The following is a 13,388-nucleotide window of genomic DNA, read 5'->3' as shown; positions in this document are numbered from 1 at the left end:
TAAGGATTCTCTGATCCTTATCTGAACTTCAGTGGCTCTGATGGCGAACGTTCTTGTAACACTGCCAATCAAGTGCTTCCGTGTAAGGAAGCAATTAATTACTCTGGTATCCGTGCCTCCCCGGCTAACCCCACACTGGCCATGTGGAGCAGTGATCAAAGAGTCAAGTGCACCTCTCAATGAGAGGAGCAGGGAGCACAACAGGACACCATCCTTCACACACACACATACACTCCTGGGAGCCCGGAATTATCCGACTGTGATTTTTAAAAAAGCGATGAAAGCGATTTCATTCTGTCATTGGTAACTGGCAAGTCACTTATCTTAACTGGCTCGGTCTGACCTTCAGGTAGAGTTTTGCACAGGGGGCGGGACGTAAAGAGAGAGCGTGTGTGTGTGTGTTGGGGGCGGGGGGCTGTAACCTGACTGGGTTTCTGCCCCTGAAGTATTAAAATGCAGTTCCAAATGTGTGACTTGCATTTAACTTTCGCCACTGATTGCACTGTGGGCCGAAAGAGAGGAGGGGCGTGTGCCGGGCTCTCTCCTCCCTCTCTCTTCAGCCCTGGTTAAGGAAGGACAGACAAACAGAGGGCACATGCTTTGAAGGAGCAGGGTGGCAGCTGTGGCTGAGGAGCGGGCATAAGGGGGAGCAGCCACGAATCAGAGGAGGGTGACAGTTCCTGTCCAAAACTGCACACAAGGAAAGAGAGTGAGCGAGAGAGAGAGCAGGCACCCTGCAGGCAGGCAGGCTGCTGTGTGTGTACCCGGGGAAAAAGGTCGAGAGTGCTGCAAAGCTGGTGACAGCCTCAAACTGTGACCCTCATATCCATAAACTGTGACCCTCATATCCAAAGAGGTTAATTGAGAGACGCAAGAGCTGGGACTTCTGTTATTGACCTCTTAGGTTGAGAGGTCAGTTAGACTGTGACCTACAAAGTCGCCCCCCCCCCCCCCCCCCACTCACACACACACACACACACACATCCACCTTCTTGCAGCTGTTTTCCGCTTTTCTCCTCCTGTCAACTCCTTCACTCAGATTTGCACTGGGACACTGTCAGGCTTTGAAGGATTGTTTTTTTGTGACTTGTTGAAATCACTTTCTGGAAAGAAGGAGGAAGAAGTGACTGAGCGCCATGTGGATTAACAGGGCTCACTGTTTACCCCCGGGTCGCTGTGGACGTGGATTCAAGCTGGGGCTCTGGTTCAGCGCATCCCTCCTCCAAGTCCTGCTGCTGTCTGTCCTTGGGGAAAGACTGACCAGTGCATGGAGACCTTCCCAAGCCCGGCTCCGGATCACCTTCTCAGGTAGACTTCCGATTATTTTATCTTGCTCTCTGGTCATGCCCTCCTCCTGTCCATCTTTCCCCTCTTCATCTGTCTCTGTGTCTCTCTGTACCCTGTTCTCTCCGTTTCTGGACCACTGTGTCTTTCTCTATCAATCGTTGGCTGCACCACCCTCTCCCTCATCTGGGTTCCTGTCTGTATTTTCTCTTTTTCATTCTTTGCGCTTCTTTCTGTTTGTGTCTTTCTTTAACCTTTCAGTGTCGTTTCCTTTCACAAACTCTCATGGAATGCCCCTCAGTTTCTGTCTCTTGCTTCCAGTATCTGTGTCTCATTTCTTCCCACGTCTCTTACCTTCTGAGTCTGTCTGTCTGCTTCTCCCTCTATTACAATTCCCCCTAGTGTACTGCTTAATCTTGTAAATGTTGTCCCTCTTGGACATAACACGGCATTTCTATTGCTTTAACATGTGTATCATGGAAAGAAAATGTGTTATAAATGAAAAATACAGTTTGATACAGTCCCAATGTTCCCTGTCTGAGACACATCAAAAAATAAATTATATTGGAGGTGTTAACTGGTTACGGTTGAGTGACGGTTCTCTACATTAATGCTTGGGTGCTGTTTGATTGTGTAAAAGTTAACTGACTGTCTCAAGAAATTTTAACTCTGATTAATCATTATCCAACCACCTTTTTTTTTGCAAAAACATTGCAAAATGGTAATTCCAGAAACCATAAACCAGCTAACAATTCTGTGACAATGTCAGTGTTGTCAGAAGGAGGAAAGCACTTTGCAGCTATACAGTGCTTTTCATAACCTCAGAATGCCACAAAGTGCTTCGCAGCCAGTTAAGTACTTTTTGAAATGCAGGCACTGAAACACTGCAGGTAAAGAATGGCCACAACAAATGGTAATGAGATCATGACCAGACAATTTGTTTTAGGCATTGCTAGAAAGATAAACATTGGCCAGTACACTGGGAGAACTCTCCTGGTGTATGTATACTTTCAGAAATATTGTACTTTTAAAAATTCAATCATGGGGTGTAGGTGTCACTGGCAAAGATGGCATTTAATGACTATCTCTAACTACCCTTACTTAAGGTGGTGGTGAGCTGTCTTCTTCAACTGCTGCAGTCCAATGCCAATCCATTCTAAGCTTGTCCAAATATGTTACTAAAATCATCGTTGCAAATTATTTCCAGAGCCACCACTGTGGCTATCCATACATCCCCCAGTGCACTGCATCCCAAACTACACAAACTAATTGTGAAGCCTACAGCTGCGCAGCTTGTGCTTTTTAAAAATAAAAACAATGCAAAAGGTTTTTGTGTTGACCTTTATGATTAGGTAAAATCAAGTCATAATGCTAAAGGTGAAAATTTGACGCCACCAAGCATCCAGTGAGGAGGTGCACTCAAATGGGCTGCAAGTAGAACAGAGGACTTCAATAATGTCGTGAAGCTCCCCTCTTGGAGCACTGAGGCACTTCTCGAATGGAGCTGCCTGTTGTGCACGATGTGTTAACTGGACAATGCTTGTTGACTCGTGTATATGCTGTTCATGAGGTAGCCAGCGGGGGCATCTGAGACTACATAAATAAAGGAAGCTGAGTGGAAGCTTTTTTTTGGTCCACTGTCTTTGGAAATCTAATAACGTGGGGAGGGTGACTCATGATAGGTCTGTACCTCTATTGCTGAATGTTCAGGTAATCACAGATCATCTGTCACTCTTGATAGAATGATGATAGTGGTGCATGCTCTCCTTTTCAAGTGCTCTGGCTTTCCTCACAGCTCCCTGGTTATGTTTCACATTCTGATCTGATATGCCTGATCACCCAAAGCCATTGTCCATCTCATTTTCTGTCCATCATGATAATATCTTCATAAACTTCATTGTTGATCCGTTCAAATTTAGTACTGACTGCTGTTGGTGTATTTAAGTGACTGGTGTCTAAATATAAACTTACCAATAATTCAAAAAGAAAGTAAGACCATCAACAGAATCTTTTTCATTCTGGGGATGTGGGCATCACCATCAAGGTTGGCATTTACTGTCCATCCCTACTGGCCCTTCTGGTTGTAGTGGACTACCTTCTTAAACTGAGAAGGTTCTCCAGCAATCCTGTTAAGTAGGGAGTTCCTTGATTTTTGGCATTTAGATTACAATTTTTAAATTCCTTAAGAAGAAAGGCTGTTTGCAGACTGGAGTGTAGCCAGTAAAAAGTCATACCAGCCCATATTTCACCCAGTGCGTGTGTTTTATTTTCATTTTTGTTTTAAACTTTTGTTTTAGTAGTTATGAAAGTGCTGGAGACAGGGATGAGGAAAGGCTGTTTGACTATGAGATACCCTCAATTACAACTCAGGAGAGGAGTTTGATAATACAAAGGCTTTAATAACCAGAAAACCAGACAGCTGCCGAGAAGTGTGCTCACTGCATGCTGCCTACTGAATGTAACCTTATATACAGCTTACTGGGGGCGGAGTCCCCCAGGGTTCCAAACCCGGTCTTAAAGGGGCCTACGCATTAAGGGTACATGTGTATACAGATATAATTCACCACATTCACCCCCTGTTTAAAAAAAATCGTATAGTCTGTCGGGGGGTGAAGTGGAATTACAAGTTCAGTCTTTTGGGTGGTCTGATTGCCCGTGTCGACCTTCTCAGCTCCGGAAGTGGTGCGGTGGAAACGGTTGTCCTCGGTATATTCGGGAGCACGGTTGTCTGAGCCTTTGCCCGCGTTGGAGCAGGGGGGTATCCGGGGTGACTAGGGAGATTGGTGCCGGCGCCGGCTAGGGGGAGGGGGGCGCTATGGGGGGGGGCGCTGTCGGAGTCGACTGCCGGTGCGGGGAGGGGAGCATCGGTGGAAGGGGGGGCGTCGGTGGGCGAGCCAGCGGGTGCCAGGTCTCGCAGGGAAACGGTGTCCTGCCTGCCGTCTGGGTGCTCGACGTAGGCGTATTGAGGGTTTGCGAGTAATAGTTGGACCCTCTCGACCAGTGGATCTGTCTCATGTGCCTCCGGAGTAGAACGGATCCCGGAGTCATCAGCCAATGTGGAAGCGAGACCCTGGAGATGGACTTCCTCGGGAAGATAAACAAATGCTTGTGAGGGGTCTCGTTCATTGCCGTACGGAGGAACGACCTAATGGAGTGTAGGGCATCGGGTAGGACCTCCTGCCAGCGGGCGATTGGGAGACTTCTTGACCTTAGGGCTAGAAGAACAGCCTTCCAAACTGTTGCGTTCTCCCTCTCCACCTGCCCGTTTCCCCGCGGGTTATAGCTGGTCTTTCTGCTCGAGGCGATGCCCTTGTTGTGCAGATACTGACGCAGCTCATCGCTCATGAACGATGTACCCCGGTCGCTGTGGATATAAGCGGGGAAACCAAACAGGGTGAAGATGCTGTGCAGTGCCTTGATAACGGAGGCCGAGGTCACATCGGGGCAGGGGACAGCAAATGGGAAGCGGGAGAATTCGTCGATGACAGTGAGGAAGTAGGTGTTGCGGTTGGTGGACGGGAGGGGCCCTTTGAAGTCCACGCTTAGTCGCTCAAAGGGCCCAGGGGCCTTTACCAGCCGGGCCTTGTCTGGTCGATAGAAGTGTGGTTTGCACTTCGCACAGATCTGGCAAGCCTTGGTCATGGCCTTGACCTCCTCGGTGGAGTAAGGTAGATTGCGGGACTTGATGAAATGGGCAAGCCGGGTGACCCCCGGGAGGCAGAGGTCATCTTGGATGGCCCACAGACGGTCTTTCTGCGCGTTGGCGCACGTGTCGCGGGACAGGGCATCTGGGGACTCGTTGAGCTTCCCCGGATGATATTTTTTAATATCGTACGTGTAGGTGGAGAGTTCGATCCTCCACTTCAGAATTTTATCATTCTTTATTTTGCCCTGTTGTGCGTTATCGAACATAAAGGCGACCGACCGTTGGTCGGTGACGAGGGCGAACCTCCTACCGGCTAGGTGGTGCCTCCAGTGCCGCACAGCCTCCACTATGGCTTGTGCCTCCTTCTCGACTGCAGAGTGTCGAATTTCCGAGGCGGTGAGGTTTCGGGAGAAGAACGCTACCGGTCTGCCCGCCTGGTTGAGGGTAGCAGCCAGGGCGATGTCTGATGCGTCGCTTTCTATCTGGAAGGGAATGGTTTCGTCCACTGCGTGCATGGCGGCCTTGATGATATTGGCCTTGATATGACTGAAGGCCGACTGAGCCTCAGCCATCAGGGGAAAAACCGTGGTCTTAATGAGTGGACGGGCTTTGTCCGCATATCTGGGGACCCACTGGGCATAATAGGAAGAGATCCCAGGCACCGTTTGAGTGCCTTGAGGCTACGGGGGAGGGGAAGGTCCTTAAGGAGGCACATGCGGTCGGGGTCTGGCCCTAGGACCCCGTTTTCCACGACGTAGCTGAGGATGGCTAACCGGGTTGTGTGGAACACGCATTTCTCTTTATTGTATGTCAGATTGAGGGCCCGGGCGGTCTGGAGGAACTTCCTCAGGTTTTCGTCATGGTCCTGCTAGTCATGGCCGCAGATGGTGCCGTTGTCCAAGTACGGGTATGTAGCCCGTAAGCCATACTGGTCCGGCATTTGATCCATTGGCCTTTGGAAAACGGAGACTCCGTTTTTGACACCAAAAGGGACCCTGAGGAAGTGGAAGAGCCGACCGGCTGCTTCGAACGCTGTATAGGGGCGGTCCTCTGGGCGGGTAGGGATTTGGTTCACCATTTCTGCTATGCGGCGAAGTGGGTACGCATCGAGTTGCGTAAAGCGGTTTATGGTCTGGCTATCGTCCACCACCATACGTTGTTTTTCCCCGGAGCGGACTACCAGTACTTGTGCCCTCCAAGGGCTGTTGCTAGCCTCTATGACCCCTTCTGTTAGTAGCCGCTGAACCTCTGACTTGATGAAAGTCATGTCTTGGGCACTGTACCGCCGACTCCTGGTGGCGACGGGCTTACAGTCGGGGGTGAGGTTCGCGAAGAGGGGGGGGTGGTGCAACTTTGAGTGTCGCCAGGCTACATACCGTGAGCGGGGGCAGGGGTCCGCCAAACTTCAGGGTCAGGCTTCGGAGGCTGCACTGAAAGTCCGGACCGAGCAGCAGGGGGGTGCAGAGGTGAGGGAGGACATAAAGTTTAAAATGGGCGTATTTGGTGCCTTGGATAGCGAGGTTCGCGACACAATACCCCGTGATTTGGACCGAATGAGACCCGGATGCGAGGGCGATAGTTTGGGAGGCGGGATAGGTGCGCAGGGAGCAGCGGCTTACCGTGTCTGGATGGATAAAATTCTCTGTGCTCCCGGAGTCAAAAAGGCAGGGGGTGTCGCGGCCGTTGATTTGAACCTGCATCATTGAGTTTCGCAGGTGCTTCGGCCGAGATTGATCGAGCGTGATCGCTCCTAGTTGCGGGCAGTCAGAGTCCTCGGTTGAGTCGGACTCGCAAAATGGGCACCGCCGTCGGTCGCACGTGTCAGATTTTGTAGTTGGCCGCCGCCAAGATGGCCGCCCCCATGGCTCGCACGAGGCCGATGACGCGTCGGAAGTAGGCGTGTCTGGCTGCCGTGCAGCCGCATTGCGGGGCCTGTGGTCCCGGGAGTTCGATTTCTGGGCCCGATGAGACTTTTGTTTCTGGCCTTTGGGCCCAGCCAGGCAGACCTTCGCGAAGTGCCCCTTCTTTCCGCATTCGCCGCAGATAGCGGAGCTGGCCGGGCAACGCTGGCATGAGTGCTGGCCTTGCCCACAGAAATAGCATTGGGGACCCCCGGTGTGAGCGAGTCACCGTGTGGCGCAGGCCTGAAGCGTGGCCGAGTCTGGAGGGGCTCGAGAGGGGTTCGCAAGGTCCGCGGAATACGTGCGGAGATTACGGTGGGCCGCTTCCAGGGAAGAGGCGAGCATTACCGTGCCTTGGAGGTCCTTCGCTCCGTCTTCTAGGAACCGCTGCCGGATGTACGTGGATCGGATACCGGACACAAAAGCATCACGAACATGTAAGTTCATGTGAACTTCTGCCGTCACCTCTTTATGGTCGCAGTTCCTGGCGAGCGCGGTGAGTCTCTCCAAGGATTCATTTAGCGTTTCCCTGGAGCGCTGGCGGCAGGTCGAGAGCAAATGTCTGGCGTGTACCTCGTTTATCGGCTTTATGAAGTGCTTCTGTAGGATTTTGACCGCCGTTTCGTACGTCGTAGCTTTCTTGATCACGGAGGAGAGTCTGTGGCCCACCCGGGCATGTAGTAAGCTCAGCTTGCGAGGTCCGTCAACTTCAGTCTCTGAGGAATTCAGATAGGCTTCAATGCACCGGAGCCAGTGTTTAAAAATTTCAGTGGCTTCCGGCGACCGAGCGTCCAAATTGAGCTTCTCCGGCTTTAGACCGCTGTCCATCATGATGTGGTCTGGTTATTAAATTGAGATACCCTCAATTACAACTCAGGAGAGGAGTTTGATAATACAAAGGCTTTAATAACCAGAAAACCAGACAGCTGCCGAGAAGTGTGCTCACTGCACGCTGCCTACCGAACATTACCGCTTCCTGGGGGCGGTGCCGGAGGCGGAGTCCCCCAGGGTGCCAAACCCGGTCTTAAAGGGGCCTACGCATTAAGGGTACATATGTATACAGATATCATTCACCACAGACTAACAGTCAAGAATCACCCAATTCCCAACTGGCAATGCATGTAGAGTGCCATGAATGAGATAGGGACAATGGGCTGTTCATTTCTGTGAAGGGGTGAGTTTGGAGATGGGCAGAGCTGTCATTTTGCATTACTGACAACAATGCTCCTGCCTGTGGTGATTTTCAGTGAGGTTACTTCTGGAGGGTGACTGCTACCTACCCAATGACAGATAGCCATTATGACCAATTAAAGCACCAATCGAGGGCAATCATTATTTGCCATCTGGAATTTTCCAAACAGCAAACAGACATCCTTGAGACTGATGCCTGGCATATGATTAGTGGCAGGCTGGGAGCTAACAAGGCCTCTAATTGCTCCCTACTGGCACCATGGATGCCAGAGGGCCACAGTTGTGTAAAGGTGCCCCCTACACAATGATGGCCTGGCAGCTATGGCCACATCAAAAAATATTTTCTGTAGTCTCCAGACGGCACCTCCATCGTGAGGCACCCTCTCATTCTCTTTGTCAGCAGTGCCCACCTCTTCCTGTTGGGCTGCCAGCCCCCCGTAGCCTCAGGCACTCACTCCCATTGGCCCTCTCTGCTGCAGAGCCTGTCTGATATCTCTAATTTGATGGGATTCCCAGAGACAAACCCTTGAGTGGCTGCTTTCTCATAAATCCTCTCCAGGATCCCTTCACCACCACTTCTGGGTTCCCTCACCTAGAATTCAGCCTGACTTTGGACTGGGAACCTGGAACTAAAATCCAACCTGAGTATGTGAGAGGGAATGTGTAACGGTGAGAGTGACACTAGTTTGGACAGCATTTAAACTGGCTGTGTGCATTGCAGATAGACTATACATCACAGCCAATCGTGCAACGTCATAAACATCGCTGAATGTGAGGAGAGCAAAATTAACTTTGAAATTCATTGCAGTAGAGTTATCTCCTCAACTTATCTTGTGAAGATATTTGTTGTGAGGTCACTGGCCCATCTTAAATCACACTGGTTCAGACAAGACATGTATGTGCCAATATGTTGGACCTCTGAGCAGATAATTCTGGAACATACTACTCATAATACAGCATGAACACCACATTGTTTGATATAGCGGGATAACGCATATACTTTCCAGCCCTGGAATTGGTGTCAATTTTAACCTCAATTTGTGGGATGAAAGATCCTGATTAGTTTAGAGAGCTCAAACCTGGTGACTAACAATAGAGGGCGTAACCTACACCTAAATTGGCATTCTAATTTAGAGAGTCACAGTGGATTGGTTGGCGTAGAAAGGCAGATGTTGTGAAGCATAGTCGGGGCTAAATTACATTGGAAGAAGCAATGGAGTTGGAAAGACAGCTCAAAAATCAGAATCAATGGGCAGATCAATGACAGATGAAATTTAAAGCAGGTAAGTGTAATGTGCTAAGATGGAAAAATAAACAACATCCGTACGCCATGAATGCCATGGAAATGGATAAGTGTGAAGCTGAAAGAACTTTTGTATGCCAAACATGTTCAACTAGCAATCAGCAAACATATCATGTTGAACGACATGTCCAAAGGAGTAGCGTGTTGGTCCATGGGAGGTATTGATTACATTTTCCAGTTCTGTTGTGCGATCACACTTTGAATATTGTCTTCGGTTGCGGTTGAAAAGAAACAAGAGAGACATACAGTTGCTGGAGATGATTTAGAGAAGATCCATGTTGCTCAGTGCTCGGGGCGAAATAAACTTGGATATCCAACATAGATCACCTAACTTTTCCCAGTGTTGATGTAAGTTCACAGGCATGAATCTCTGTTCACCTCTGCATAAACGCTACCAGACCTGCTGAGTATTTCTGGCATTTTCTGTTTTATTTTCGATTTCTAGTATCTGCGAGATTTTGCATTTGTTTAATTCACTGCCGCTTCTCTTCTGCCCTCTTCTCTCTGACAGGATTTCCATTTGTTTCTTCTACCTGGTTTCCCTTGAGTGTGTTCTATTTCCCTTCTTGAGTTTGATCAAGTATCCCCCTTTGGCCTTGTACGATTCAATATTTTGTCTTTTAATATATTCTGCCCTCCACCTTAAAACAGGCCTTCCCTTTTGCTCTTCTTCCCACCTTCCCCATCTTTCACTTACTCAAAAACTGTTGCATTTCTGCCAGACCTGCTGAGTATTTCTAGCATTTCCTGTTCTTATTTCAGACTTCTAACATCCACAGTATTTAAAAAAAAAATTATTTCCACTGGTTAAGGAGTCATGGGCTGGGGGAGGGGGGGGGGGGGGTGCATGGTCTAAAAAATAGAAACAGACCTTATAGGAGTGAAATAAAGAAAAATTTCTGCATGCAAAGGGCAGGAGAAGTTTGGAATGTTTTTCTGCAAACAGCATTTGATGTTAGATCATTGTTAATTTTAAATCTGAGAGTGATAATTTCTTTGCTAACAAATGGTATTAAGGGATATGGGGCTAATATGAGTATCTGGAGTTGGGTTGCAGACCAACTATGAGTGGTGGAACAGGTTCAAAGAGCTAAATAGTTTCCCCCTGTTCCCAACTCCATTTACCTGTGTACCCTTACCCAACTAAAAACTGTCAACCTCTGTCTTGACAATTTCAATTGATTCAGCAGCCACAGTGTTTTTGGGTTCCAGGTTGCCACTATTCTATGTGAAATGTACTTCCTGATTTCATTCTCAAATAACTTTGCTTTAATTTTCAGATCTTGTCTCATTCTTCTGGATTCCTGCATGAGGAAATAGTTTTAATTTAAATACCTTGTTTCTATCACCCCTGCACTTTCTAAATGCAAGGGAATGTAAACTTTCATTATGTAACCGGGCCTCATCATTTAACCCTTTTATTCCGATATAATTTTGCAGAATTACGGGGAGATCATAGAATTTACAGTGCAGAAGGAGGCCATTCGGCCCATCGGGTCTGCACCGGCTCTTGGAAAGAGCACCCTACCCAAGGTCAACACCTCCACCCTACCCCCATAACCCAGTAACCCCACCCAACACAAACGGCAATTTTGGACACTAAAGACAATTTATCATGGCCAATCCACCTAACCTGCACATCTTTGGACTATGGGAGGAAACCGGAGCACCCGGAGGAAACCCACGCACACACGGGGAGGATGTGCAGACTCCGCACAGACAGTGACCCAAGCCGGAATCGAACCTGGGACCCTGGAGCTGTGAAGCAATTGTGCTATCCACAATGATAGCGTAGTGGTAATATCACTGGGACAGTAATCCAGAAACCCAAGCTAATGCTCTGGAGACAAGGGTTCAAATCCCACCTAGACAGCTGGTGGAATTTCAATTCAGTTAATAAATCTGGAATTATAAAGCTCGTTTCAATAATGGTGACCATGAAACTATCATTGATTGTTGTAAAAATCCATCTGGTTCACTAATGTTCCTTAGGGAAGGAAATCTGCCATCCTTATCCAGTCTGGCCAACATATGACTCCAGACCCACAACAATGTGGTTGACTCTTAACTATTGACCTCTGAAATGGCCTAGCATGCCAGTCAGTTGAAAGGCAATTAGGGATGGGCAACATGTGCTGGTCTTGCCAGTGATGCCCACATCCTATGAAAGAATTTAAAAAAAGAATCTGCAGTTGAGCATCTTTAAGGGTGATAAACCATTTCTGTGGTACAGTATCCAAAACTGCAGTATTCCAGATGGGGTCTGTCCAAGGCTTTGTACGACTTAAAGTATAATTTCTTCCAATTTGTAATCCAATCACCTTGAGATTCTATTAACCTTTTGATTATATTTTAAATCTGTGCACATAGGCACCTAAATTCCTTTACTGTTCCTCACCTCATCACTGAGAAAATATGTATTTGGATTCACATTAGATGGACACACGGGGCGGGATTCTGTTATCCTGAGGCTAAGTGTTGACGCCGTCGTAAATGCCGGCCCTGGGGTGAGAGAATCCCGCGCACGCTTCCCCAAATTCCACTCCATCTGCCACAGTTTTGCCAGTTTTTCTCATTCACTTAATTCATGTCACTTCAAATGATTGTTTCCACCTCCACAACTTACTCTGCCTTCTAAATTAGTCTCATGCGCAGACTTGCAATACAACTCTCTAATCCTGCTTCCACGTCATTGTATGTATAACATCTATACATATATATATATAAATTTATGACATATACATGGGCCCAGTAAAGTTCCCTAGGGGTTTGCACTTGTTGTAGCCTGACAATGCAGAGAACCTTCCCTTTACCCAGCTCACTGAAGTTGATTCAATTTTGCGTGTTTCCAGTCAAAGGTTTTGCAATGGCATCAGGCACCTGCACAGCTCAATAAAGTAGCATGGACATCTGATGATTTCCCTCAATAAATCGATTGCTGAGTTTGTTCAGAAGCCCATGGGAAATCTCAAACCTGTGCCTCAGCTCATTGCTAAAACATATTGAAGATTTTTGCCCCCCCCCCCCCCAACCACCACCACACTCCTTCCGCCCCCCCCCCCCATCCCCCGAACGTATTAGGATAAAGAAAGATCATCTATCAAAAAGACAAAACGTTACTTCAAAGGCCTGTGGAATTGTTGGTTAATTTGCACTGAGCTTGAAACATGATGTTTTGCTTAATGCCTGGGTGAGACAGATTAACCTTAGCAGAGCTAGCTTTTTTGTAATACCCCCCTTGAGTATTTAAAAAATAGCTGAATACATCACTGTAACAGCAATGACAGCCATAGTCTGGGCTGAAGCAATCTTCCATGATTAATTTTAAATTTGTCTTGTTTTTATGCAAGAAATACATGCTAAGAGAATGCGACACTCCAGTAAAGGAAGAAAGATCGTATTTTTCTAACACTTTATCAAATCTGCACAATTAATGAATTACTTTGGAATCCATGGAAGCGTGGCAGTCAATTTGTTAAAGCAGATCTCACAATGAGTAAATCAGTTGAATGGTCAGTTAAAGTGCATTATGATAGCATTACTTGAGGAGGACAATGGGAGAATTATTTATTTATAGTCACCTGAATAGGGTGTTGGTTTAAAGTTTCCTGTGAAAGATAGCACCACCCAACAATGTGCAGCATTCTCCTAACCTGTTGGCCTAGATTATTTTTGCAGACCATAAACGAGTGCGAACCGAGTTAGTCAAAAGAAAACTTGGTTTATTGAAAAGCTGATTAGTAAGTTTGCAGACAACACAAAGGTTGGTGGAATTGTGGATAGCGATGAGGACTGTCAGAGGAAACAGCAGGATTTAGATCATTTGGAGACTGGGGCGGAGAGATGGCAGATGGAGTTTAATCTGGACAAATGTGAGGTAATGCATTTTGGATGGTCTAATATAGGTAGGGAATATACAGTGAATGGTAGAACCCTAAAGAGTATTGACAGTCAGGGAGATCTAGGTATACAGGTCCACAGGTCACTGAAAGGGGCAACACAGGTGGAGAAGGTAGTCAAGAAGGCATACGGCATGCTTTCCTTCATTGGCTGGGGCATTGAA

The 13,388-nt window shown here is 47.7% G+C and overlaps 1 protein-coding gene across 1 annotated transcript in view; it reads left to right on the top strand.

Moving 5' to 3' along the window:
- Positions 1-528: 528 nt before the first annotated feature.
- Positions 529-13,388, top strand: part of sema3h (sema domain, immunoglobulin domain (Ig), short basic domain, secreted, (semaphorin) 3H) — a 282,277-nt gene continuing 269,417 nt past the window's right edge. The window contains exon 1 of the mRNA XM_072472149.1: positions 529-1,308. Coding sequence (XP_072328250.1) covers positions 1,137-1,308 — 172 coding nt within the window. The 5' untranslated portion in view covers positions 529-1,136. The remainder of the gene's footprint in view (positions 1,309-13,388) is intronic.

The sequence above is a fragment of the Scyliorhinus torazame genome, chromosome 13 (genome assembly GCF_047496885.1).
Source record: "Scyliorhinus torazame isolate Kashiwa2021f chromosome 13, sScyTor2.1, whole genome shotgun sequence".
Taxonomy (NCBI): Eukaryota; Metazoa; Chordata; class Chondrichthyes; order Carcharhiniformes; family Scyliorhinidae; genus Scyliorhinus; species Scyliorhinus torazame.
The sequence above is the reverse complement of the archived record's forward strand: the minus strand, read 5'-3'. Positions and strand labels throughout refer to the sequence as shown.